The sequence below is a fragment of the Scleropages formosus genome, chromosome 2, assembly GCF_900964775.1.
Source record: "Scleropages formosus chromosome 2, fSclFor1.1, whole genome shotgun sequence".
Lineage (NCBI taxonomy): Eukaryota > Metazoa > Chordata > Actinopteri > Osteoglossiformes > Osteoglossidae > Scleropages > Scleropages formosus.
Window position 1 is genome coordinate 2,758,607 of NC_041807.1, and position 27,871 is coordinate 2,786,477.

Sequence of the window (27,871 nt, forward strand, 5' to 3'; positions counted from 1 at the left end):
CTCCAACCTGAGCTTATTTACACTTTGTCAAATCCTCCACCGTTACGGCACGCGGCCGACCGCGGGATTACATCAAATTGCGGAATTTTTCCCTCCAATTCTCACCGACGACGACTTGTACATTTGGATTGTTTTGCACCAAAAACTGCAGTTACAGCCAAAAAAAAAAGTGTATTCCTTAGAAATGCCTTAATACCCAAAGTAGCGAAAGCTGCAACAGTGGACACGCACGTTGGTCACTTATCCAGCAGAACCATACTGTGGACAAGCTGTAGGGCAGAAAGGGGGTCCTCTTATGAGGATATGAGGTCTGCTAAGGAAAGATGAATCAAAGTGCATGTGTGTTAGTTTAAAAAATAAAAATTTAAAAAAAACCTGAAACGAGTGTTGAGTGTAAAGAGTAGTGCTACAAACTCAGTTTTGTTCATTTTTCCGACTTAAAAAAAGAAAAAGAAACAATTAGGAGCCATTTCTACAAAGGTCAAGGGCATTGCCCGCGTTACGCAGTATACTGCACAAAAGCTAGATCCGAATTCTAAATAAATGGAACAAATTGTCAAAACCAAAATATCTGATCCAGGAGAATACTATGAAAAACCTAGAGATCTATCTTCACTTTTTTTGCTCTTCTCGCTGAGCGTGAGCATCCGCATAGTTTTTCCGTAGAAATGCAGTACTTCCTCTTTTGAAGTAATAACATGTGAACATGTCTTGTCATTTCATGTGTGCAGTCAGCAATTAGTCAGTGTTTTCTCAACAGTACTGTCGTTTGTCTAAGTCCCCCCGATAACCATCGCTGATCTCAGATCAGAAGGCGCATGATACAGAACTGAACCAAAAAGCAGCGTATTTTCAGTTTTGCCAAAGGGAGGAATTATGGTTTTGCGTGTAACCATGACAACAGAGGGGCAGGTCACTGCTGCTTGCAGCTCTCCTTCTTGTCTTTGGCTTTGGGACGCGCCGATTTGCTGCTTTGCCGCTTGGTGGGCGGGACGAACGTAGGCTCCTGCACGTAGTCGTACACGCCGGCGAGAGGAGTCGAGTTGGACTGGCAGTTCCCTGAGAAATGGACGGATCGCCATCGATCGTCTTAAAAGCCAAGGGCAGCGTGATTTCGAACCCATTCATTTAAACTGACTCGCTGTGCTGTGATTGTTTTTAATGGATGCCCACTACTAGACCATTCATTATATCATAAAGTGGGACATTACAGTAAGGTGCATTCTGAGCCTCAGAAAGACTCACGCTGCATGCGGCAATGACACTAACCTGATGTGGTCTGGCCAGATGGGTTACTCCCCCGCCTTTTGGCCTTGAATGTGGGATCCAGCTCCTCTGCAATGTTCTTCATGGGCTGTGTGGGCCTGCAGTGGAAAGTCAGGAAACCGGCACAAGGAACCATAAACCACGATCGCAAAAACCTCTCATCGACAAAGAATCTAATCTTTCAAGGTCAGCAGCGCAAATGGTTTATACTTAAATTTACATTTATTTACTTGGCAAAGCAGCTTCCAATGAACTCTACATAGTATTATGAGCCCACACACCTTATTCACCAAGGTGACTTACACTGCTAGATACACTGGATCACTCATCCATACATCAGTAGAACACACACACTATGGAGAACCTGAACAGCATGTCTTTCGCATGTGGGAAGAAACCAGAGCACCCCACAAACATGCAAACTCCACACAGACTGAGCAGGGATTGAACCCACATCCTCTCACACCACCCAGGCACTGTGAGACAGCAGCACTACTTGCTGTGCTGCTATATCACCCAATATACTTACATTTAACTGACACTTTTCTCCAGAACAACTTACAATGTTAAGGCACTTAACACCTATTTACTCATTTATACAGATGAGTAACTTTATTAGAGCAATTTATGCTAAGTACCTTGTTCAAGAGTACTACAGCTGGAGGTGGGATTCAAACCTGTGACCTTTTGAGCCAAAGGCAGCAGCTCTAACCACTACACTACCAGCTCTTATTTGCACCTATACTTAGCAGCAGGTCTGCAGGACAGACTAGTGAAAAATCCTGCACTTTATGATTTATTTGTCATGTTACCCGTTTCCCCTTACTTTTTCGTAAATGATTTTACTTTTCAACTGGACTAAGAACTCACTTCGCACATGGAGGAGGCCACAGAGGAACGATGTGCGTGTCATTCACTGCTGAAGTGTGTGTGTATTGAGTGAAGCGGCGACAGAACGGCGGCTGGCACTCACGGCACTGTGCTCACTGGGCTGGAGGGCTGGTGCTCTGGAGAGCAGTCTTCACCGGGGGAATTGAGACCCTCCGAGTCCAGCCTCCCTCGCAGCGCTTGGGAAACCTGCCAAAGGAGCAGATCACCCTCATCAGTCCTCCAAGTCCCAGCATACATGACCCATTTTCAACTGCGTCAACCTCAGAACCTTTTCAACTCCCTAACTGCATCGTTTCTGATGCCAAAATTCCACAAAATTACAAGTTTTTTAATAAAAAAAAGTTTGGGGGGGGGTGCGGTGGCACAGCGGGTTTGACCGTGTCCTGCTCTCTGGTGGGTCTGGGGTTCAAGTCCCACTTGAGGTGCCTTGCCATGGACTGGCGTCCCGTCCTGGGTGTGTCCCCTCCTCCTCCAGCCTTGTGCCCTGTGTTGCCGGGTTAAGTTCCGGCTTGCCGTGTGTATGTGCGTACACAGGTTGTAATCAGAGAGGGTTAACTCCGAGAAACACCTTCCTCTCCGCACCGGTCCTCCTTTCGCAGGGATCCCCTCGGACTCTGCGCTCTCGCCACGGCCCCTCCTCCTCTAGGTCACGGGACCACCGCTGGGAGCGCCTCTCCTGGTGCTGGATGTAGTGGGCAATCTCCTGCGAGAAGAAGCACCCCGTGAAGAGCAAGTTGCAGGACACCTGCTTTCGCCGACACTACGGTGGTGATCTTCGTTGCTGAGTCAGCACTTTCATTTAAAGCAATGTCACACAAGTTTACAGGAAGCCTTTGCTCTGTCAATTACACTAGAGTTGAACTGAATTGAAGGAAATTGATTAATTCCTCATGGAAATTGTTTGGCTACAGCAGCATACAACACACACACGCATTGAAGATGCAGAAAAAAATAAGTTAATACGTTCGGTAAATGAATGACAGGTAGGTAAATAAGCGAGTGTTTACGCAAGAGAGAGCAGAGACAGGTGAGGTAGCGCAAGGTGTACCGAGATGGTACACAGTAGCCAAGAGGTGACCCCGACCCCCCACCCACCTCATCCTGGGCCACCTGGGCCACTCGAAAGTCTCCCTCAGGCTCGTTTTTCTCTAGGTTGGGGTGAGATTGTGGGCTCTGAAATGACACGGTACTGTGAGCGCCAGGTTCGCGTGGCATCCAACAGGACGAGAGCGGTACGAGGATCCTTCTCCCCACCTCCGCAAGCAGCCGCTCCTCCTCCTCCTGCAGGCGGCGTGCCAGTTCCTCGTCCAACAACACCTGCCGCAGGGCCCCCAGCTCCAGAGACGCTCCAGGTGGTGGTGGGCCACCGCCTACAAAGCAGCAGGGTGGGTCAGCTGGTTGGTGTGGAGCCCATGTGGGCTCAGCAGAGCGCCAAGCATGTGATTCAGACTCATCGTCTCAGAAGAGAGCGTGCAGCCAGATGGGGAGACACTACTTGGGGGGTTGCCCAATGAAGCCCTAGGAGGACTGCAGGTTTCGTGGGTTCCACTGTGCCCCAGAATGCAATGTCAGAAAAGTGCGAATAGGAAACAGCGCAGATTTTCACCTTCAAAGCCATTATCGCTGCGTAATAAATTAAAAGATGAGCCCAGGGCCACAGTGGAATTCCACGCACCGTGTCCATCCTATAGTCACGGACACCCCTTCGCTACAGGAAAGCGACTTCATATCCGGAGGTCCATGTCAATAGGGAGGCTCCCACACCGATGTAACGAGCACTGCAGCGGCAGAAGAAGCTCCCTTCTCCGAGCAGTTCCCAAGACCATGGGAACAAACAGAGCTGGGAGAAAATTTGGAAAGAAGCCACCCAAGCATGATAATCTGAGAGCAGCAGGCACTTCTGATGATCCACGTAGAGAAATCGCACACCTCTCGTAGAGGGGAAGAGGAAAGGAATGGACAGAGAACCTTCCCCAAGGCGACCCCCATGGGCACACGAGCCAAACAGGGAAACCAAGACAGGGCACAGACTCTAAGGAGGACATTTGTCCTGCGGAGAGTAGAAAGAGATTGGGCTCATAGCTCATATGCGGCTGGCTGGGTTCCACGGCGTGGAGCGCTGGGTTACCTGCTCCTCTGTGTCTGGCCCTGGGTGCAACCCGGCCGCCGGAGAAGCTGCTGCTGCTGCGTTGGACACGGTCCGGCCGCCGTCCGTCCCCCCTCTGTCCCCCTTCCTCCTCTGAGCTGGAGGGCTGCAAAGGCCACCGCATGCTCTCGGCCCGCCTGACCCCGCGCTCTCCACGACTCTCCCTTCTGGCCCCGCCCTCCCTTGTACTCCTTCTGCTGCTCCTCCTGTGGCCCCGCCCCTCCACCTCCCTTCCTTCTCCATGGCGATGGGGGTGACAGTCATCACCACTGTACTCAGAGCTGCTGTATCCCTGCTGGTAGACCCTGCCCTCCTGGACTGTAAAGTCGTTGTGACTCTCTCCGTACCCACGATTCCTGCTACTCTGTGTCCGCTCCCGGCAGCACTCACTCTCCGACTTACTCCTCCTGTCTCGAAATTCGCCTCCGTAAGAGCACCTGGTAGGCTCGTCCCTTTTTAAAAACTGGCTGCGGCGGCGGGCATTGCGTTCCTCGAACCTGTTCCCATCTCCTCTTGCCCACCTTAGATCGCCACGGCAACTCTGTCTTGATGCCTCCCTTCGGTCCCTGAAGTAGTCGTCGTCACTTGCTGAGGAAGCTCCCCTGTCATCACCACGGAAACTGTTATAACGCCTCCCCTCATCTTTAAAATGGACGCGTTTCTCCTTTGTCCCTCTTTCCCTGTAAGTCCAGCTCCTAACACACTCTCTCCTTCTACTACGGTGGCTATGATGTCTGTCAGCTCCTCCCTCCCCATAGTCTCTCTGGCGGGTGCTGTGAGGGCACCCCTCCTCTCTGACACTGCGTCTCCTTTGCAATTTCACCCCGTCCTCCCGATCGCGTACTTCAGCATCCCTTTCCGCCGATGTGCGGCTGATGCGGAGGCTGCGGTCCTCGTGGTGCTGAGTGTGGCAGTGACCATCAGAGGCTATTTTCTCCAGTCTATAGCCTTGAGTGTAAGAAGGCACAGCCTCATCATCAGCGGTGCCTTCTGAACCTTCTGACCGATGGTGGTTTCCATCGAGCCTTAGACCGCGGCGGCGACTCTGCCCGTCTCCAGGGAGGGAGCCACGGCTGGCCCGTGTGTAGGGACCGCTGCTCTCACAGTAGCCAGGGCTTCCCCTGGGGATCCCTCTTTCATCCCCTCTCTGTTCTGTGCTCTCGTCCTCCCTTAGACCGGGGCAATCGGGTAGAGGTGGACACGGCTGGGCAGGCACACTGGGACATTCTTTCAGCAAAGCCACACATGCAAACACAAGGCGGGCGGGGGAAGAGAAGGGTTAATGGCGGTGGAGTTAGGCTGGTGCACTGGTGGACAGCTAACACCGCCAGGGGCAGAAGGCGGAATGGGGTGCGAGGTGCCACATTTCGGAAACACATGCAAAACGGTCACCGCAATTTAACAGGTACGCTATTCAGCCGACGTACATAAAGGCATGTAACAATATAACAGTGGAAAAACTGAGTACGTTACAACCAGCAGAAATTTTGAAGAACCGTTAGATGGAAGATGTGTTCCTTCGAGTATTATGTGCCACGCTATCAGAAAGCAGAATGTGAGTGAAGTGGAAACAGCGGTGCTGACAATACCGATGGCTACGGTTACATTTTTTTCCCCTTAATTATTCCCAGCGTGTGGGGGCGCGGTGGCGTAGTGGGTTGGACCGGGTCCTGCTCTCTGGTGGGTCTGGGGTTCGAGCCCTGCTTGGGTGCCTTGCGGCGGACTGGCATCCCGTCCTGGGTGTGTCCCCTCCCCCTCCGGCCTTATGCCCTGTGTTGCCGGGTTGGGCTCTGGCTCGCCGCGACCCTGCTCGGGACAAGCGGCCTCAGACAGTGTGTGTGTGTGTGTGTGTGTGTGTCTGTGTGTGTGTGTGTGTGTTCCCAGCGTGCTCATAGAGAAATGAAACCCAGCACTCAATATTTTCAGGAACCATGAGGTGACCGCCGTGGAGCTTTCTCGGTTTTAGGGGTAGTCTACCATGTCGGATTTTTACAACTTTGGGACTTTTTCCACACTCCCAAAGAAACGGCAACAAACCAGATTTCATTCATTCAACAACACGTCGCTCCAAAACAAGGCCAGCGATGGCGAGTGCCTTCTGACCACATTTTGAGCGATAACGGCGTAAAACGTGTCCCGTCTTCCTGAAATCAAATCAATCGCACGGATCCTTAACACACGCTCCATGGCGCCGCATACACACTTAAATCACCTCCAGGTGATCACACCGATAACTCAGCAGGCCTCTGCGTTTTGTAGGAAGCTCTTCTGATTTCCACTGCCATCATAGAAGCTGGACAGACCTATCATGGCAATAGGCTCCACCACACATACACACCTGTGATTCCTGACTCCTTAAATGTTCCCCATCTGTTTGCATGAAACTGTCTACACCATCAGACACCGACACTGCATTTCTCGACATCACCGTACCCGGGGGGGGTTCCGAACACCGAATTCACATCTGTATCCGGTATTATGCTTTTCCACGTCTGTGATTTTAACCACTTTTCGGAAAATGTACTTCAAAGTATAGCGGCTTCAAACAGGCGGGTTTATTCCTCATGCAGCGTGAAAGCCCAAAGGAGTAGAAGTGGACATTATGGGTTGCGATCCGCTATGTTTTTATGCTCACGTGTGGCGACACCTGAAAGAGTGGAGCTAAACTGGTGCACTACCTTCAGGGAGCGCAAAGGGTTCGGTACTGCTGTGGTAAGCGCTGGCTAGCCTCTGTTGCCTGATATCCATCTCCTCTTCCTCCTGCAACCGCTTTGCCATTTCCTGTCAAGAAAAGATGCCGATCAACATATTTTATCACCCTGGGCAAAACTCATTCACAGACACAGAAGTATCTTACTAAAACACTCAGGTCCCAGTGAAAGTGAATATTCGCATAGTAACTGGTTTCTAAGAATAAGACTACGGTACTTTCTACTACAAGTTACACTGACTGAACTAATTGGAATCTACATTAAAATTGACAGGCGGCATGGTGGCACAGTGAGTAGCGCTGCTGTCTCACAGTGCCTGGGTGATGTGAGAGAATGTGGGTTTGATCCCTGCTCAGTCTGTGTGGAGTTCCTCCGGGTGCTCTGGTTTCCTCCCACAGTCCAAAGACATACTGTTCAGGTTCCCCCATAGTGTGTGAGTGACAGAGAGAGAGAGTGTGTGTGTTCCACTGATGTATGGATGAGTGACCTCTTGTAAGTAGTGTATTCAGCTGTGGAAGTCACCACGGTGAATAAGGTGTGTGGGCTCATAACACTACATAGAGTTCATTAGAAGTTGCTTTGGAGAAAAGTGTCTGCTAAGTGAATAAATGTAAATTGATTCATTTAGCAGATGCTTCCCACCAAAGCCACTTACATCTCACAGAAAAACACAAGAGTGCATTACACCAACAAAAGGGCACATCTGGTTACAGACACGTGATTCTAGAGGACAGCGACAATCGACATTACATTAGTATTCGGTGCAACGAAATGAACATTTGGTGGATTCACACTTGGCAGCGATATCAGGTACAAGTATTCATTTGCATTCGCTGACTCTTCACCAACTTTGCACCCCGCCTCGGTTAAATTTTCGCCCATTCGTTTCGCCACATTTCCAGACCCTCTCTTGAATGAGAGGAACAGTGCTAAAGCCTGACGTTATTACTCCCAGGCCACTTCCATAGGTCTTTGTGCTCTGGATCTTGCTTTGCTCCATCCCTGCAGCGGACGTTAGGTGGCACACACCTGGGCCTTAGAGTTCCCCATACAGCTGTGGCCGTAGGACACTTTTTACTCCGCATGTCTGTGAGCATGGGGGGTGGCACAGGTTTGGCTGGGTCCTGCTCTCTAGTGGGTCTGGGGTTCAAGTCCCACTTGGGGTGCCTTGTGATGGACTGGTGTCCCGTCCTGGGTGTGTCCCCTCCCCCTCCAGCCTTATGCCCTGTGTTGCCAGGTTAGGCTCTGGCTCCCTGCGACCCCATATAGGACAAGCTGTTTCAGATGATCTGTGTGTCTGTGGGCTTCGCAACCGCGGGGAAACTAAAACACATCACAACATAATCCATTTACCTCCACTCATTTAGCTGACACTTCTCTCCGAGTCGCTTACAACGTTGATCTAATTTTACTGGAGCAATTCAGGATAAGTACCTTGCTCTAGGGTCCTACAACCCAAGGTGGGATTTGAACCTCTAACCTTTAGATCCCAAGGCAGGTGTTCTAACCACTACGCTACCAGGTGCAGCTTATTATGATGGTGGTCATCATTTCTGCATCAAATTTCTTACTACTTCAGCTTTATTTATTCGCCATCTCTCCATTACCATCTGTCCGACAATGTAAATTTATGCAAATTGCCTGTCCTGGACAGTCAGACAGCCGCAACTTTGGAGCCCTGTATATGCAGTCGGCTGCGAGAGAGTCACACAGCAATCTGCTGCAGGAGGCTGAGCTGGACAAGAGGTTGCTAAACTGAAAAGGCTGAAAAAGTTGGAGAAACTTGTGCTGGGTGACGTCAGTGCTACGAGAACATTTAACCTGGAGGACGCACGGGGGGGGGGCTTTACGTAACAATTTACAGCTGAACAGTTCCATTACAACAATTTTCACTGCAACCCCACAGCAAGCCTGTCTCAGCAAAATGTAAATCTCCACAAGCAGCAGCGGCAAAACAGAACGGCGTGTTGCAGACGACACCCCTAACACCGGAAGCAACGTTCAGGTGCCGCAAACCACATTCTTACATGTGTCAACATCTCAGAAGTCGTACAAAAGTAGACAAACAGATAGTTGCTCTGTTTGGCATCATCACGTTACAACTTCCTTGACAAATTTGGTTAAAAAATATTTTTAAGAAGCCAGTTCGCCTCTGACTCACCATCAAGTGTTAAGTCCAGGCCGGATAAGTACTATGGGGTCGAGCACTATGCATTTATTTGTCAGCCTTTTCACAGGGAAATGAGTTAAAAAATAAGAATCTAAATAATAGGCATGCAATTAAATGCAGTTTCATTCTTTTTGTCACATTAAACTGATATTTTTGATAGCAATAAAACTGGTTTAAAGGGGGGTGTGGTGGTGCGGTGGGTTGGGCCAGTGCCCGCTCTCTGGTGGGTCTGGGGTTCAAGTCCTGCTTGGGGTGCATTGCGATGGACTGGCGTCCCGTCCTGGGTGCGTCCCCTCCCCCTCCAGCCTTGCGTCCTGTGTTTCCGGGTTAGGCTCTGGTTTGCCATGACAAACGGTGTCAGGCAGTATGTATGTGTGTAAAACTTGTGTAAAACTAACTCCTGGTATGGTCGCCAGCTTTGACTACGCTATCATACTCTGCTGACCTCTCCCTTCTAGGTGTCAAAAGATCTACAGTACTAGCAAGCATCACTTCAGCCTGACGAGAGCCCCCTGAAGCGGTAAATCCATTTGTGCCCTTGTACAGAGGGATTCTAGAGAGGCCTTAGCAGCGATGGAGACTCAGTGTGGTGTAGTGAACAAAATTATGTAAATTCAAGAAAAGAGCCCGTTGGACCACCTCAATCAGTAGTGTGTAGATTTACCAAAACATCCGGCACTCTGCAGGAGTGAAGCAACAATAATCTTCCACAAAAAGTCAACTCAAACCGATGCAGAACATCTTGGGTTCTGCACCGGATTCATCCTATCGATGTTGGACTGACTTCGAACCTCGTACCCGAGAACGCCACGGCACATGGCTGACATCATACGCGAGTTCGAGTGCTCTGCTCCTCCTGAAATACACCCCTCTGGGTTGGGGGGAAAAAAAAAAGTTCAAAATGGGGTTAAGACAATCATTCAGGATGATTAAGGAGCAACAGGCAGTGGTCAAAATCCACTACCTGTATGCAGCTACACTGAAAGCCATCATTTCTAATATCAAACTGAGCAACGCGCTGAAGCGCGTGACCTTGTGAGAATGACCAGGCCTGGGGCAGCGGTTCCAGCATGGAGGCGTTACTTCTCATAATAAGAATGATTGCCATCTATCTACCCCAGCATGGGTGCAAGTCCACGAAACAACCCACGCCCTGGATGCCTGACGCACGCAATTCACCAAATTCTACACGGCACATTTATAACTGTATCACGGGCAACATCATGATTCCAGAGAGAGATTCAGAATGAGCACAGGAGAGGGTCCCACCACCCCCTACTTCACATAAGCCACATATGAAGCTTAACAGACACACACACACACAAACACACACACATTATCAGCTGCAGATTTGATGTAATGCTTATGTATCGAGTACCTACCTGTATAATGTTTGACAGCCCACATAAATCAAAATACTGTATGAACAGAGAGCATAATGATCTGAAATGGCCTGTGGTACTATGACATTCAGCACCTTACACAGAGAAGTGATTTAATCTTTTTTTATGAATAAAAATGTATCCTGCATCATTTTGAATCATATACATGTTTCTACAAAGGGCGGTAGGAAGACAAGCAATATACAGCATCCACTGGCTCTAAACACACACACACATTTTCAGAACCGCTTGTCCCATACGGGGTCACGGGGAACCAGAGCCAACCCGGTAACACAGGGCATAAGGCCGGAGGGGGAAGGGGACACACCCAGGATGGGACGCCAGTCCGCCGCAAGGCACCCCAAGCGGGACTCAAACCCCAGACCCACCGGAAAGCAGGACTGTGGTCCAACCCACTGCGCCACCGCACCCCCTTCACATAGAAACATCCTGAGTCAAAGTAAGACGAGCAGGGGCTTCTAACACGGCAGATGCACAAATAGGACCACGTCAGGGTGTCCGAGGCATCTGTTGCTCAAGGCAGCACTCGGTAGCCCACAGTCCGAAGGCCCAACGAAGAGCGATGACGCCAAGAGGAAAAAAAACGGCACATTTCGCCTATCGTAGCACCGGGGTGAGAGATTAAACCTTTGATGGGGCTGGAGGTGTGGTGAGTAAACCCAGTGGTGAGACGGCACGCAAAGGAAACAGAAAACAGACAGACGAACACAGCGATACACCCCGCGCACACACACCCCACACACGCACAGAGGGTCTTGCAAAAACAGAACTTCAAGTTTCCCCTGGGGGCGTCCTGGGTGTGATCTTAACCCAATTCGCTCATTTTTTCCTCGCAGAGTTTCCCCTGAACCCTCCACGTTATATTTTCGAACCCATGCTGCGTGCGGTCGAGTCGTCTGAACAATTAACGCAGGGGACCGCGTGTGACGGCAGCAGACGCTCACCTCCACCTGCGCACAGCCTTTCCATCACATTGTTTCAGTCGTGACAGCAGATCTACCATACTTACGAGGCCAGTTTAATAATATTAATCCAGCTGTTTTTGTGTGGCATACGCACATTAACAAGTCGATTCACAACGTTACTTAGACATGATGAGTAAAGCTTAATCGATCCACGCAGTCACGTAAAATGTGGGTCTGACTGTTTATTTCTTCTTGATTTAACGCTCATGCACAATCTCTAGTACCTCCACGTGGGGGCAGTACTGCCGAAAGCTCGGGGGTGGGGGGGGCCGGGATGTAACCCTCTGTGAACTTCTGCCAGTAAACAACTCGAAGACTGAAAACATGAAATCGGGATTTTGCAGCATGCGAGAAACTACGTATTTATAACCGAATGTGGGATTGTGAAATAAATTAATCCTACACAGGTGTTTAATTCTCAGTAGTGCCTGACAAAGAATAGTTTGGGTGAAACTGTAAGCTCAATATTACTCACTAATGGAAAGTTAATTGCGGGGGTGACACTACATGGGGGGGCATTGGGGGGGGTTCACCGAAAACACCGTGCAATGTTAACGCGAACGCAGCACGGCAATCATAACGTGCACGGCGCGAGCTCCGTTTCCGCCGGCCCCCGAAGACTCGACCGGACCGCGGCGTCGCCGCCGTAGACTGACCTGTCGGAGCATGACGGGCCTCCGGCGCAGAATTTAAAGCGAATGAAGGCTGAGCGCGTTCTGTGTGACTGAGGCTAACGTCCGCTGACCGTCGCGTGGCGCGATGGGACAAGCGGAAAGAAGAGCGGCTGCGTGCGTCAGCGGCCTTCTTGAAGAAAGAGAGGAGGTCGGGATGAGTTCTTCACGCATCGGCAGAGGGGCTCATCCTTGGTTTATACGCGTAATTTTAAACAGTGAAACGGGCCGCTGGTCCTCGGAGACACCGAGAGCTGGACCCGACAGGTCTCACCGCGGGAGAGGGACAGATCGAGGCGGCGCGCTGTCCTCCTCAACAGGGTTCAGCCGTCGCTGCACTCGGAGCTTCGCCACTGACGCAAGAGTTCACAACATCTCGCTTTCTGCCCTGGATCAGAAAGAACAGTGACCAGTGGCCTTTAGGGAGAGGGCTGGCGTTTCTCTAACTTGCAGCCACCCACCCACCTTCACACACACCTTAATTCCAACCCACCCACTCATCCACACACATAGAGAGGCAGAGGCACGGGGCCCACTGGCACACGCCTCGTCTGCTTTGACGTCAGAAGAGAGGCCTCGGCCTAGCGCCGCGGCGCTGAAACAGAAGTGCGGAGTGAGTCACGCAGGTCACACATCAACCACAGGTCAAGATAAGCAGCTCACTCTCAAGGCCCAATTTCGGTTAAAAAAAAAAAAAAAAAAAAAAGGTGGACCGAACACAAGTGAGGCTGCCATGGAGAGGACGCCAGTTCTGAGGTCGAAGCAAAGGTTATCTCGCTGAGCAGACGCTTCCTACATCTTCCTGGGGGGTCGACGGCTCTCTTGGATGCGGCTTCGCCGGCCGCTTCGCCCGACCTTCATGAATGACACCTACACTTCCTCGTCAACGGGGCGCAGCCCTTAAATAAGATCTCCAACAGTCACCGCGCAACCAATCCTTCCCGAATTCCTAATCTCCTTTCAAGCACAGCGGAAATGGTTCAACTGCCTGCGATGACGAAACATTTAGCGGCTACATTTAAAAATGCTACATTTAGCTTCTAGAAAATTCCCCAGGCCGAGGCAAACACACATTCAGCAGTGGCCGATTCCAATAAGCACAACTGCAGTAGGGTTATTGGTACCATTTCCTGTTTAGAGCACTCAGCTCTATTGTTGGACACAGCAGCTATAAAACGCAAACACCGCGCGTACGCTAACGCGGCGCGTACATCAACGCCGCGCGCTGCAAAATCGACACGCGGGTATACGGTGCTCGTGGCACATCTAATTTTGAAAACTAAAAAGAAACGAGTGCAACTATTTGTTCTCTTGCAAACTGTGATCACTTAAGAGACGTCCGTTTATGAAACCTCCTCAGGCTAATAAGCTACCCATGCTAATAAGCTACGACATGAAGACACCGCTGAGGGCGATAGAACTCCCTGGAAACTGGCCGGAGGATAATAAAATCATCATAAACATGAGTCTTATGAAGGCGATTGACATGTTTAACAATTTTGCTTCCAGGGTTTGACTTGTGACCTTTGTTTTTGTTTTTTTTTTTTTTTTTTTTTTTTTTTTTAAATTCGATGATCCCTGCTGTGTGAGAAGCTGCAGTCCCACTAAATGAATTAGCTCTGAAACACACAGATATGGACACGTGCCTCACACGGCTATGAAGAGCGGGTTGAAAGGATGACGGCTGACACCACCAAGAAAGATGCTGGCAGAGGACAAGAAGGGGAGGCCCGGCGAGGAGTGAAGCTCTGCCACTCAGATCCGAGAGCCCCGTTTGCAAAGCACACATTGTAAGAATTCGTTCTGCACGTGAAGAGCGGAGATCTGGAAATAAATCACCGCCTCTAGTTGCAAATACATAATAGTGAGACCAGGAAAAGGGTTTTCAAATTCTACACTTTTTTCCAATTCCTCAGATATAAAAAGACCGTGGCACTGATTAATTCAGCTGACGCCTTTTTCCAAAGCAACTTACAATTACTTACCCATTTATACAGATGGGTCATTTTACTGGAGTAATTCAGGGTAAGTACCTTGCTCAAGGGTACTACCGCCAGAGGTGGGATTCAAACCTGTAACCTTTGGGTCCAACGGGAGAAGCTCTAAGCACCACACTACCAGCTGCCCCTTTCAGTCCCTCATTAGTGCTTTAGTCCTTTCCAACTCAGCCAACAGCTAGAGTCCCAGGGCACATTCCCTCTCTCCTTCTGGGGGAATCAAAGAACTCAAGGCCGTAACGGCACCTAGAGGAGGTGGATTAATGATCACCCAGGCCAAGGCCACCCCGCACTTCGCTCTTCACCACCCTCCATCTGTGCTGCCAGCCAACACTGACACCCCTCACTTGGGAAGAACAAAGAGCCCATTCTCACGGCGAACTTCAATGAACAGAAAGGCAGAAAATTATGGGCGGACCATAATGCACCGGGGCCCCCGGCAGCAGACCCCAGCTGACTGGCGCAGAGAGCAGGTGAGTGCTGCAGAAGGAGCGCTTCTTTATTCCTGAGCGTTACTCTACGGACTGAAACTGTCCTGGTGGGACGTGTACAACAGAACCCTCACCTGAGTCTCGGAGACACTCCCGATCATTTCTTTACTATTGCTCCTTCGGTCGGTACTTTATTAGGAAATCTCAGCTTCTTTCATTTCCATTTATTATGTTGTTCAGTTTTTCTCCCCCTCTAAAATACACCCTGTCAAAGGCCCTTTGAAAATAAGGTTAACAGGACTACGTTTGCAAGAATTCGTTATTTTTACCGCTATTATTACTGCCTATTGTCTGTGTGGTCCCGTTTGTCAGACGTGTTTCTCCTACTGTTTTTACTCAGGATATCTGTAGTTTGTGGCCCAATGTCCTAGAGTCAATTACAGCTGTAATTATCTAACAAACTGCTCCCAGGCTGCCCTTGCGGCTGAGCTCTGACCTCCACGAGCGTGCGAATAAGTTTTGCCAGCGCTGTGCCGAAGCGGTGCCTGTCGGCGCACACTCCCACTTCATCACTGAAACAGTCGTGCCGGGCTCAGCAACATTCTTCGGACCTGCGTTCGCGACTCCAGAGGGTCCCCGATCCTCGGGCTCGCTCAAAGGTGTCGTCGAGGTGAAGGAGATGAAAACGCACTGGGCAAGGGAACGTCACACTAATGCAATCAGCCAAGTTAAAAATTAAAGGCTCACCAGCAGGAAAAGCACAACACACAGCAGAACGCATCATGAAGAAAAGCGTTCCCCTTGGGTTGCGCTGATGAACAGCTTGGCGTTACAGTTTTGGAGCCCCCTCCCCTTAAAAACATACCGTGCTGGTCTAAATAGCAGATGACTGCTGATTCCGTTAATTAGCAAATATTAATAAGACGCGGCGAGAGCCACGCCGTGCGGGAAATCAGCGGGGCGTCGGTGCGTCCGCAGGGTGCTGCGGAACTCGTACATGCCGTTACCTCCCGTTTCGTTTTATTTCACATTGTGTCAGTGTAGTGTCACTGAGATCGCCATATCTTTTGAGCCCAGTCGAGTACGCTGCAGTAAACCTAATTAATACATCGCATCATCTGAATGTTAAATACTGGGGATCAGTTCCAGGTGGAACATGATCTTAACACCAAAGGAGGAGAGACGCTGCGGTGCACTGCCACAGCTTAAGGGAAACCCAAGAGACTTGCGGTCGGGGCATGTAGCTCGAGACAGTATCTTTGAGTGGAAACCTGGACACAGTACAGATGCAGTATTACAGAAGGTATAAAGTGAACTAGTCAGACATCTAGGAAACGTCACTGGCGGTTCCCGCCTTCACTGGTGCAGATTTCAGGCAGGGCACGATTGCCGTCCCGTCCCGTACCTCATCCTCCTGCTCCCTCCTCCGTGTCTCTTCAGCGTTCCTCTCGATCTCCTCCTGGATCATGCGTGCGTACTCGGAGTCCTGCTCCTCCCTGCAAAACACCGTATACGTGCGCGCTTGCATGCAAGTTAAACTGTGGGTGCTGACAAACATCTGCAGCCTGAAGGCTGCTGGTTCAAGTCCCAGTAGGAGCTCACATATAATAACCTTGTGCAAGAAAGTCATTAAAATGCTGGGGCACAATGTCCAGCCGGGATATGCACGTGTAAAATTACGAGCGACGGTGCTAAATAAAAACACCAATATTAGTAATAACAGGCGCGAGCGCTCACAGTCGTCGAGAGGCTCTGCTCTGGCGGGCCTGCTGCTCTTCCTCGTCCTGCAGCTGCCTGGCAATGCGGATGTCATTCTGCACCAGCTGGTTCTTCTGCACGTTGGCGCTGTAGTACTGCTCGACTGCAAAGCACAGGGCCAGAGGGGTAAGTCAGATGCACGACAGCATTTGTGACATTTTTTTTTTTTTTTTTTTAATTTATTTCCGTGAACGGCAAAGGGGTGGGGAACATACAGGGATGCACAGGTAATCAGGCACCGGGAGGATGGACTCTGATGGACTCTGATTTACTCTACTTACTCTCCTGCTCCTGCAGACTATGAGCCAAGGCCCCGTCCTCCAGCGTGGAGAAACACTGACACACTGGAAAACATGACCCAGCAACGAGCGTCAGTGGAACACAGTCATCGCAGCCTCCAAAACACAGAGACACCCAAGAGCCACAAGTGCAGAAGATGAGTCGTGTTGGAGGAGGGCAGAGAGCTGCAGCTTGAGGGCAACTGCATCGCTCCTGTGTTTGCTCTCGGGCTCAAAAGGCAAAACTACACGCATCCCTGGGAAAAAGCCATGTGATGCACAGCAGAAACGTTACAAAAAGACAGCGGTGCTCACTAACGGGCTGCATGGTGGCACAGTGAGTAGCGCTGCTGCCTCACAGTGCCTGGGTGGTGCGAGAGAACATGGGTTTGATCCCTGCTCAGTCTGTGTGGAGTTTGTGTGTTCTTGTGTCTGCATGGGTTTCCTCTAGGTGCTCTGGTTTCCTCCCACAGTCTAAAGACATGCCGTTCAGGTTCACCCCTAGTAAGTGACTGACAGAGTGTATGTGTGTTCCACTTATGTATGGATGAGTGACCCATTATAAGTAGTGTATCTAACAGTGTAAATCACCTTGGTGAATAAGGTGTGTGGGCTGATAACAGTACATATTATTTATATAGCATCTGCTAAGTAAATAAATGTAAATGAAAAAGTGGAGGGCAGTCGCTGAAGTGGCCCAAAACTCCAAAGAGTGATATAACAGCGGAGGGCGGCAAGAACCCTTGCAGACAGCAGATTCGTTGAAATCTGTACAATTTATAACAGCAGATGAAGAAACACCCAATAAAAAAAAAAACTTCAATATTCCCTGCTAAACACATTTATTCATCTCGCGGACACTTTTCTCCAAAGCAACTGAATATGTTAATTTACCAACAACTATTTACTCATTTATACAGCTGGGTAATTTTTACTGGAGCAATTTAGGGTAAGCACCTTGCTCAAGGCTACTATGGCTAGAGGTGAGATTCGAACCTACGCCCTTTGGGTCTAAAGGCAGCAGCATCAACCACTACACTACCAGCTGTTCCAAACACAAACCGTCAGAAGGCAAATCAACAGTATTTATACCTAAACCCTAAGCCTTTCACTAGAAAAACCTTGGTGGAAATCTAACAGTCATGGCCTTAAAGATCCAGATCGACGGCGTTGCTCTGCCCGCACCCAAACGAGACGAAACATCACGATTAAATCACATCCGTAATCAATCCATATTGCTCTACAACATTCTCGAATGCTCGGGTCACTGTGTTACTGCTAATAATTTAATTAATAAACTTTACAGACTACTGGAACCGGGATTCTTTATAACTGCAAAGTTATCCGTGATAATGCATACCTCTTATTGTGGTGCATTTTCTTCTTTATTAATGATCTGTTTTGAGAATAATCCCAGTGCTCATCCACCTGCTGTGTGTCCACCTACCACACAGCGGGTGACGTGTACGACGGCAGCGTTGCATGAGCGCACATCCACTCTTAGGCTTCCCGCACGACCGAGTCGTTTTCGACCTTCTCCTCGGTCAAACACTCCAGTTATTCTACAGATTCCCCGTGAAAGGTAACCTCGATGACATTTTAAATCGAACGTCTAGGTTTCTGAACACAAATCATTAATAAATGCATTATATACGTGATCATGGGTAACTTTGCCATTATAAGGGTTCCCAATCCCAATCCAAATAATCTGTAAATCTTTATTAAATTATGAACAGTAACCAGCAATAGAGAACTGGACTCACGCTTAAAAGGGACCTGACCGGCACGGTAACATCGTCTCTCCTCCTCCAAGCCGCAGCCATCAGCCAGGTGTGCGCAGAGGGTCCGAAAATAAACGGGATATCCTCCACACAATCAAAGAAATGCGCTGTTCCCTCCCTAAAGGTTACTGAGTTTTACCTTCATCAGATGTGGTTTTAAAATATTAGCTCAATGCAAAAAAAGATTGGAATAACACACATACATACACTGACTGAAACCACTTGCCCCAAGTGAGGTCGCGGCAAGCCGAAGCCAAACCCGGCAACACAGGCCGCAAGGCTGAAGGGGGAGGGGACACACCCAGGACGGGACCCCAGTCTGTCACAAGGCACCCCAAGCGGGACTCGAACCCCAGACCCACCAGAGAGCAGGACCCGGCCAAAGCCGCTGCACCACTGCGCCTTTTTTGGAATAGCATAAATAATAATGACAATAATATATTATACATATGCATTTACATAAAAAATTTATTATATATACTGCATATATATATTAGGCATATGTACCTAATAAAGTAGCCGGTGAGTATATATACACACATATACACACACTCACCGGCCACTTTGTTAGGTACACCCGTTCAACTGCTCGTTAATGCAAATATCTAATCAGCCAATCACATGGCAGTATCTCAATGCATTTAGGCATGCTGACATGGTCAAGGCGATCTGCTGAAGTTCAAACTTCAAACGTTTCCAGCACCTTGTTGAATCCATACCATGAAGAATTAAGGCAGTATGAAAAAAAACGACTTGCTTGGACTCAAAACTTCCTAACATCATAGCTTTGTTAGGAAAAGAGTAAAGTAAGAAGTGCAGAAAGGCTAAGGGTGGTGTGTGTTGCTGTGTATGTGTGAGCTTTTCACTGAGCCCGTCCGCTCCCGGCGGAGTTGACGCTGGCGCCGTTTGAGAGCCACAACCGGGCAAGGCCACACCCATCCCTACCCAGCGACCAGCGCCACTCATACTGTATGCAGACGCATGCAGAGAGGGGCAGGGTGAGGGCAAGGGCACACTGGGACACGGTGGCGCTCCAACCACCGCTCAGTGGAGAGCAGCCGCCTCGCCGGGGCTGTACGTGGGCAGCGAGATCGGCTTGCCAACTGGGTCAGGAGAGGGACGAGATCAGAGCACTGAAAGCCTCATTGTTTCCAGGCCCGGAGCGGCTGAACGTGGAAAACGGCGCCGCCAGCCACCTCTGAGCGCCGACATTCTGCTGAGCGCACCGTTCCGAGTCAGGGCTATGCCGTAGTCTATGAGGCGTGGTGCCTGTTTGAACATGGCCCACTTGCTCCGATTTAGCACCGGCTGGCGGACACGGTTCCCCTCCGCAAGCGTGTCGACTGGCTCACGGCATCCCATCGCACCACTGACACAGACAGCTGGGCATCCTGGATGGTGCTCATTTTCAATTTTACACTTACATTCTTTCGATTAGCTGATCCTTTTCTCTACAGCAACTTACAGTCATAAGGTACTTACAACAACCTACCCATTTATGCAGCAGGGTAATTTTTACCCGAGCAAATTAGGGTACAGGGTGCATTGCTTATGCTGTAACGGACCTTGACCGAGCGTACTACGGCAGGAGGTGGGACTCGAACCTGGGTCCTTGGGGTCCAAAGACAGCAGTTCTAACCGCTGCGCCACCTGCTGTCTCAAATGAGATTTGCAGGTGTGCAAAACTAACAAGGCCGAAACGCCCATTTCAAGCAGTTTCGCAAATCCAGACGTTATTAATGTGCTTTGATTTATTTTCTGTGGAAATAAAGACCTTCGAAAAAAGCACTGATGGAAAAACCCGCCGATCGAGGACAGAGCTCATAAGCATCTTATTTCTTGTCGGTAACACCTGTCAGCCGACGGCATAAAAGGCAGCGATATGACAACATGCGCACACCTCCGTTGTCTCCACGCACAGGGTCGAGTGATGGAATTTACAGCACGTTTCATATTCTCTGTTCCACAGCTGCTGTACCTAGAGGGGAGGAACCAGAAACCCGGGACGTTTTTTTTTTTTCCCTCCTCACCCCTTTCATGGGAGTTTTTGTTCCCCTCTCATCTGCACCCAACGGGGTTCTCAGGATTTTCTGACATACAGTATAATAAACTGGCATTACTGCATCGCTTCTGACTTTTCTTTGTTCCGTATTCATTCTGCGCTCTTTGAATATTCTGTGCAAGGGTCCTGTTCACAATGAACGACCCTGCTCTCGGTCCGAACGGACAAACAGCGGCTTTGTTGCGTACGGCGGTATTTCCTTTTACCTTTAAATCCCTTTAGAATGGGACAGCTGTGGCATAAGATTTAAAAAAATTTTTAAAAAAAAATTGTGCACCACTTCCTACAGTGACCATATGCTTCTTCTCTCGATCCAAATTTTATATTAATTAAAAGTTGCTGATTGGGGGGTGCGGTGGCGCAGTGGGTTGGACCTCGGTCCTGCTGTCCGGTGGGTCTGGGGTTCGAGTCCCGCTTGGGGTGCCTTGCGACGGACTGGCGTCCCGTCCTGGGTGTGTCCCCTCCCCCTCCGGCCTTACGCCCTGTGTTACCGGGTAGGCTCCGGTTCCCCGTGACCCCGTATGGGACAAGCGGTTCTGAAAATGTGTGTGTGTGTGTGTGTAAAAGTTGCTGAACTAAAAGAGTGGAAATAACGTTTAAATCCGCATGCGGATTGACTAAAGAAAACATATTTCGGCATGCTGTACCTCGCACCTGTAACAATGGATCAAGGGCCTTTGACTTTGAGTATTTAATAAGTGATCTAGGTGGTCACTCATGCTGAGATCCAGGTGACGTGAAGCAGGCGTGGCCAGAGGATCAAAAGCAGCAGAACTGGGAAACCCTGTCTCTCATTCGGACTTCCATACCGCGGTACTGTTACACCACCCTTCCCGCTTTACGTACTTGTAATATTCTTGTGTTTCCGGTTGACTTAACCACAACTGACACACAAAGAATTCTGCAGGCATCTCCGTTCCGTCCCTTTAGTCTGACAGCGCTCCAAAGCGGTCCTAACGAAAATGACCTCGAACCCTGAGCGGCTGATTTACTTTCACATTTACCCATTTAGCTGATGCTTTTCTCCAGAGCGACTTGCAATGTTAAGGTACTTACAACTATTTACACAGCTGGGAAATTTTACTGGAGCAATTCAGGGTAAGTACCTTGCTCGAGGGTACTACAGCCGGAGACGGGAATCGAACCCGCGACCTTCGGGTCCGAAGGCAGCGGCTCTAAGCACTACACGACCAGCTGTGATTTGGACCCTTCCCGCTCAAACAGATTGAGATTCCTGCCTTGCTGTGTGGAATTCCACATGCGGCTGAAGGGTCGTGGTGAGCGAGAGCCTGCTGACACACTGGGGCCATTCACACCTCTCCCCTTTCAGACCTCTTATCATGGCCACCATTTTCCCGGCGCGCACACACACTCTTACGCAGCGTGACACACGTCGGCTCACAGTTATTTCTTTATCTGACAGTTTCTCCAAAGAAGGTGAACCAATGTATGAAATTACACTGATTTACCCATTTATACAGCTGGGTAATTTTACTGGAGCCATTTACAGCAGGTACCCTGCCCAAGGGTTCTACAGCAGGAGGTGGGATTCCAATGTTGGACCTTTGAATGAAAAAGCAGCGCCTCTAACCACTATGCGGCCACTACGATGGGCTGCCATGTAATGTGGTATTTATGGAAAGTGAGCGGAGCTCCCGGGTCTACAAATGGTTCCGGTCCATCGCGTGATGCGGTGCTGCGGTGCTGCACCGGGCGAGATGATGGGATGGCTGCGGCACGGGGCCCCGTTCCTCTGAGAGCTGGCGTTTCCCGCGCAGCTGACGTGGCTCTACAGCTGTGCTGCTGTGCAAATGCTTACCCCGGTAAGAGGTGTGCTGAAGGCGCTGCTGCTGCTCTGGATCAGACCCAGGAAAAACAGGGGGGGGGGAAAAAAAAAAAACCACAAAGGGTTTCTGTTCGCCCGGCTGATTGTGTTCATTACCTCTGCAGCATCAGTCTTTCCATACCACCAACAGATAGAGCTCCTGTATGACTGCGTGTGTGGTAAAGCCCAGTGTGTCAAGGGGGGCCCATTAACACTAGAGCAGAGAGGCGCCAGGGCATTCTGAAAGCTGCTTTTTGTTCCTTAAGAGCTTTAAACGCAGCTACATGAGCAGCTGAAACATCTAACGACAAGCAATCGCTCCAGTACTGCTTTCATCGGCAAATACACACACACACACACACTTGCTGAAGCTGCTTGTCCCAAGCGGGGTGGCGGCGAGCTGGAGCCTAACCCGCAAACACAGGGCGCAAGGCTGGAGGGGGACACACCCAGGACGGGATGCCAGTCCATCACAAGGCACCCCAAGCGGGACTCGAACCCCAGACCCACCAGAGAGCAGGACCCGGTTAAACCCGCTGCTCCACCGCACCCCCTCTTCTGCAAATACAACATTCAATTTAATCATTCATGATTAACGACCCAACCCCCATCCCGGGCGCCACTACTTCTATTCATTTAACTAACCATTTTCTCTTCTCCCTCAATGGTACTGCAGCAGTAGGCGAGATTCGAACCCGTACCCTTCAGCTACAAAGGCCACGGCATATAATAACTTCCCTTGTGGGATCAATAAAGTATATCTATCTATCTATCTATCTATCTATCTATATAGATATCTATCTATATCCTGCAAACAGGATCTCTGGCCGTTCCCACATACACATGCATGCACGCGTGCACACAGAAAAGCAGCTTCATTTATCCTCCCAACAGGATTAACCGCCTGCCGCTGACCTAATCCAGCTGCTTTTCGCTTGAGCCCAGGCTGGGATTAGCTCGGCGAAGACCGGCCGCTCAGGATCTTCTCCTGCCCTCGACGTGAGACGCGCCCCAGAGGGCAGATGGCCAAAGGGGAGACGTGCGTGTCCAAGCGGGGGGGCTGGGCACACACGGAAGGAGGCGGCCATATGGACAGGGTCGGCGCGCCCTACACGCGACATGCCAGCCAGGTGACTTAGTGCATCAGCGACTTCTGCAATAACTGGAACGCTGTTTATGGGAGAGAGACGGCTTTACACGGGGAATAATTTGGGATTCATAGGAAAAACCATTAGTCCAAGTGAGCAAAAGCATACGGGAGGAAACGCTGCTTACACACAAACCCCTGTTATTTAAAGGCAACGTTTCACTTGCGACTGGGATGCGCTCGGAACTTAGGGCTCGTACCATCATTTATTACATGCGCTTTGTAACAATACGCACGGCAGCAGGAAAGGACGCAGCAGCGCCTGTTTTTGAGGAGAAACGGCTGCACGGCCGCTGTGACGGAGTCATGAGTCAGCAGGGGGAGTAACGATTAGAGCAGTCACCTCGCAACCGAAAGACCCACGTCTGAATTTCCGCTCACACTGTAGTACACCTCATTGAGGTACTTACCTTGAATTACCGCAGTAAAACCCACCCACCCAAATACACAGCCGTAAGCAGGTTAATGTACAAAACACCTTAAGTTGCACTGGACAAAGGCGACAGCTAGAGAGTGCTTATATTATTATTATTATTATTATTATCATCATCGGCAGCTGGTAGTGCAGTGATTAGAGCTGCTGCCTTGGGACCCAAAGGTTGAATGTTGGAATCACAGCTGCAATACCCTTGAGCAAGGTACTTACTCTAAACTGCTGCGGTAAAAATTACCCAGCTGTATAAATGGGGAAATAACTGTAGGTACATTAACGCTGTAAGTCACTTGGGGGGGGGGGGGGGGGTCGGATAAATTAATAAAAGTAAATAATGGTAATAATAATGAGATGAGTGAAACGGAATGCTTGGCTGGCTGGCGGGGGTTAGGGTACGAGTGGAGGGGTGTGAGGAGATGAGTGCTCGGTTTTCAGAAAACTAGGTCTCAACCTTCCACCCCCCCCCCGACACCCCACACAGCCACAATACCCTCCAAACCCTCCCCCATTCCTCCTTCCTCCGCACAGTGGTGCTTTGACTAAATTTGGTCCCACCGGCTCCCACGGAGCGAGCCGATATAAATATCTGGCCCTGGAGGGGAGAGACACGGCAGCGGAGAGAAAGGGGGTCAAGCCGGTGTCACACGTCTGAAATTTTGCTCGAGTGCGGTGTCGGGGGGGGGGGGGGGGGGGGGGGGGGGTCTCCTTAGGGAAAATCCTGTGCACACAGGATACGGAGCAGGAGGTGTGGGGGGTGCTGCTCTCAGTGCGTGTCCAGCTGTTAGGGGATTTTTTCAGAAACAAACACTATATATAAGCAGAGGGAATGGTAAGGAGTTCCAAAAAGCAACAAAGAGGGACTTGGCTGAGCGGCGAGGGATGGGCGCAGCCAGAGATTATCGCCGGCGTTCAAAGAACAGAGAACCCGTTTTTCAAGTTAATCACGCAAGCAAAAGGCTGCGAGCAGCCAGATTAAAGGGAAAGGCGAGAGCAAAGGAGCCCTTGGAGAAGCCGGGCGGACGACCTGGCAGCACAGAGCAGAAAGGACCGGGGCGAACGACCTCGTAGGAGGGTTCGATGCACCGTTTCGGAGGACCAGACCGGGACCGCCGGGGGGGGCGGCTTTGTTTTCCCCAGTGTTGTTGGAGCACGTCCGTATGTCCTCACACAGGACAGGACAATGGGGAGCGGGAAGGAAAAGGAGCTCCCTGTGGGAGACACATGAGGCCTTGGGTTAGAGAACACACAAATGCCTGTCATAAGGGCGCCGTATATTCTCGTGCGCGCGCCCTGGCCGAGCTCCTCCGGCCTTCGGGATAAGAATTTTTTTTATTTTCAAATATCGATTCGTTTCATATTCATTACTAGTACTTATAAAGAGCACACGCATATCTCGCCGCCCACAATACTGACACACTGCTGGGTATCTTTACTGAAAGCAGAAAGCATGCAATTTCAAGTCTAATTAGTGCGGTTATGCAGGTTTATTAAAAACAGCAACAGCAAGACTCCACGTACAAACATTATCCCTCACACAGCATATCCTGTATCTGAGTAAACCAAAAAAAAAAAAAAAGATGTTTGTACAACCAACTGCTGGGGGCGTAGTGGTTAGAGCAGCTGCCTTTGTATCGAAAGCTTACCAGTTCGAACCTCACCTCCAGTTGCAGTACCCTTGGGTAAGGTACTTACCCTAAATTGCTCCAATAAAATTTCCCAGCTGTATAAATGGATAAATAAATTTAAGTAGGCCAAGACTCAGGGGGGGAAAAAAAAAAAAAAAAAGTCATCTAAATGAATAAATATAAATGTAAACCGTAACCACATGAATAATTAAGGAAAGGACTTTTTATGGGAGGGTTCGTCACTTCTATGTGAGATTAAAGAGCAACCTGCGGGGGGGGGGGGGAATCAGCGTTCTTCTTCCAGAACAGAAACACGTAAATGTAAAAGTGAAAGAAAAAGAAAAATTGCAGAAGGATTGTGCATTTCGGGAGCCGGCACAGAAAACAGAGGGTTAAGTTACATGTGAGAGCAGAGCCCAGGCTGACCTGGGCACAGCAGCACTATGACAGCGCACATGTCACCCGTGAGGTTGATGTGGTTCAAGGGACCATTTACCTCTTCAAATCTATATTTTGTATATATTCTTATGATGAGTGCAGTATCTCCTTTTCACTCCGGCGGCTGAGTCAAAGCGTGGGCGAGCGCGTCTCGGGACCGTCTCCCATCGCTAATCAGAGGTGCCGTCTCTAGAACGACGACCGCATTCCACGCTCTCATCTGCGCCCAGGCTGCCGAAATGCACGTCTGGCAGCTCAGACCCTGTCGCACGTCCCAGAGGACTTGCCGACGCTGGAAGGTACACACTTCAGCAGAGCTCTCCTACGATGGCGTGAGTCTTCCAGGCAGGTAATACGACATATGACCATTATGATCTGATCTGCCCTGATCCACGAGCACAAGATCCGTATATGAAGATCCTCAGCGGGAATAGAGTGAAGAAACACGTGTTTCGCAGGACTCCTGCAGAGATGTTCCTGCTCCTCCCGAGCAGGGAAGCCTTACCTTCCTGGACCTGTGGCAGGTGAGACTGATCCACCTCCAGTTCCGCCATGACCATCCGCTTGATGCTCAGGGCGTCATGGCCCGCACCTGGAGACGGTCAGACACACCGCGTTATCGGGGCACCAGGTAGAGTACGAAGTTAGGGCTGCCGCCTTGCACCTAAAGGAGGGGGTTCGGATCCCACTCATCAAGGTACTCACCCTGGACTGCCCCCGTGGATTTACTCAGATGTATGAAGGGGAAAATCATTTTAAGGAGATTAGAGTGCAAATCCCACATTTCAGGACACTTTAGAGAAAAGCCTTGGCTAAAAGTACAGTTAGATTTATTCATTTAGCGGACGATTTCCTCCAGAGAGACTTTAAATGTTAAGGTTGCAAGTGTTACACTTACAAGTGTACAATTATTTATTCATTTATACAGCAGGGTAATTTTTCTTACTGGAGCAATTTAGGGTAAGTGTCTTGCTCCGGGGTACTACAGCCGGAGGGCGGGAATCGAACCTGCGACCTTTTGGGTCCAAAGGCAGTAGCTCTAACCACAGCAATCGTCCACACATTCATAGATCTGCTGAATTTTTACTGGATCCCTTTACATGTTTTTCTCCAAAGCAGCTTACGAGGTTAGGATGGCAGGGAGGGCACCTTGCAGAGGGTACAAATCACGTATTGATAACGAGAAATAAAAGCAGGGATCGATCCAGTGACTGTGTCCACACGACACTGCGACTGTCTGCGTCCCAGGCAGGAGGAGACAAAACACGTCCTGGGTTCTGAGCCCAAAAAAAAGCCTGCTTTTTTGGGTACCGACCTGCACCGACCCCGTCGGAACCCGGGCAAACACACCGTCACGTGCGCGTGCAGCGCACAACACGAGGCGATCAGAGTGTATGTGTGTGTGTGTGTGTGTGTGTGTGTGTGTCCAAAACCACACACGTCACGTGAAACAATAAGGGAAAAGCTTCCGCGTTCTTTAAATTATTTAATAAATCCATTACCAGCAGTTAGGGGTGGACACACTCACACACACTCAAGCAGGAGAGCCGACCCACGGGGTAAAACGATCAACACGTTATACACCCCCGCCCCCCCACGGACCCGTCACCCACCCCCTGCAGAAACATCATCGCTACACGGATCGTGCGGCACTACGGCTGGTGCGCGCGCACGCACACACACACACACAAACACACACACACCGCACGTACACAGAGTAAAACGCGCGCGGATGTCATTGTGGGAGTGTTGTTTAGTTACCCGACGTCCGCAGTGTGTGATGTCTTCATGGAAAGCCTCCTGTCTGGTGCCGGTTCCCTCGCCTTTTGCGCCCTCTCTCCGCAGACGCCGCCGCCGCCGATCGAATCGCGCC

The 27,871-nt window shown here is 50.1% G+C and overlaps 1 protein-coding gene across 3 annotated transcripts; it reads right to left on the reverse strand.

Annotated features, from left to right (window-relative positions):
- Positions 1–356: 356 nt before the first annotated feature.
- On the reverse strand, positions 357–27,871 carry ccdc50b (coiled-coil domain containing 50b). 3 transcript variants are annotated; one of them, XM_029248075.1, is made up of 13 exons: positions 27,760–27,871; positions 26,504–26,590; positions 16,691–16,753; positions 16,389–16,512; positions 16,057–16,147; positions 6,982–7,084; positions 4,286–5,530; positions 3,412–3,527; positions 3,253–3,330; positions 2,726–2,860; positions 2,240–2,343; positions 1,270–1,364; positions 357–1,059 (listed from the first exon to the last, which is right to left on the reverse strand). In XM_029248075.1, exons 2-13 carry the CDS (start codon positions 26,556–26,558, stop codon positions 914–916), a joined length of 2,355 nt encoding a protein of 784 aa, XP_029103908.1. In that variant the 5' UTR covers positions 26,559–26,590; positions 27,760–27,871; the 3' UTR covers positions 357–913. The 3 variants fall into 3 exon arrangements, with proteins under 3 accessions (XP_029103908.1, XP_029103910.1, XP_029103913.1); XM_029248077.1 differs by lacking the exon at positions 16,691–16,753; XM_029248080.1 differs by lacking the exon at positions 4,286–5,530.

Coding starts and splice junctions, on each gene's coding strand:
- ccdc50b (XM_029248075.1), bottom strand. CDS start 26,558: ATGGTCATGGCGGAACTGGAGGTGGATCAGTCTCACCTGCCACAGGTC. Junction 16,513..16,690: donor TAGTCTGCAGGAGCAGGAGA/GTAAGTAGAGTA, acceptor TGTGCTTTGCAG/TCGAGCAGTACTACAGCGCC. Junction 5,531..6,981: donor ACCCTTTGCGCTCCCTGAAG/GTAGTGCACCAG, acceptor CTTTGCTGAAAG/AATGTCCCAGTGTGCCTGCC.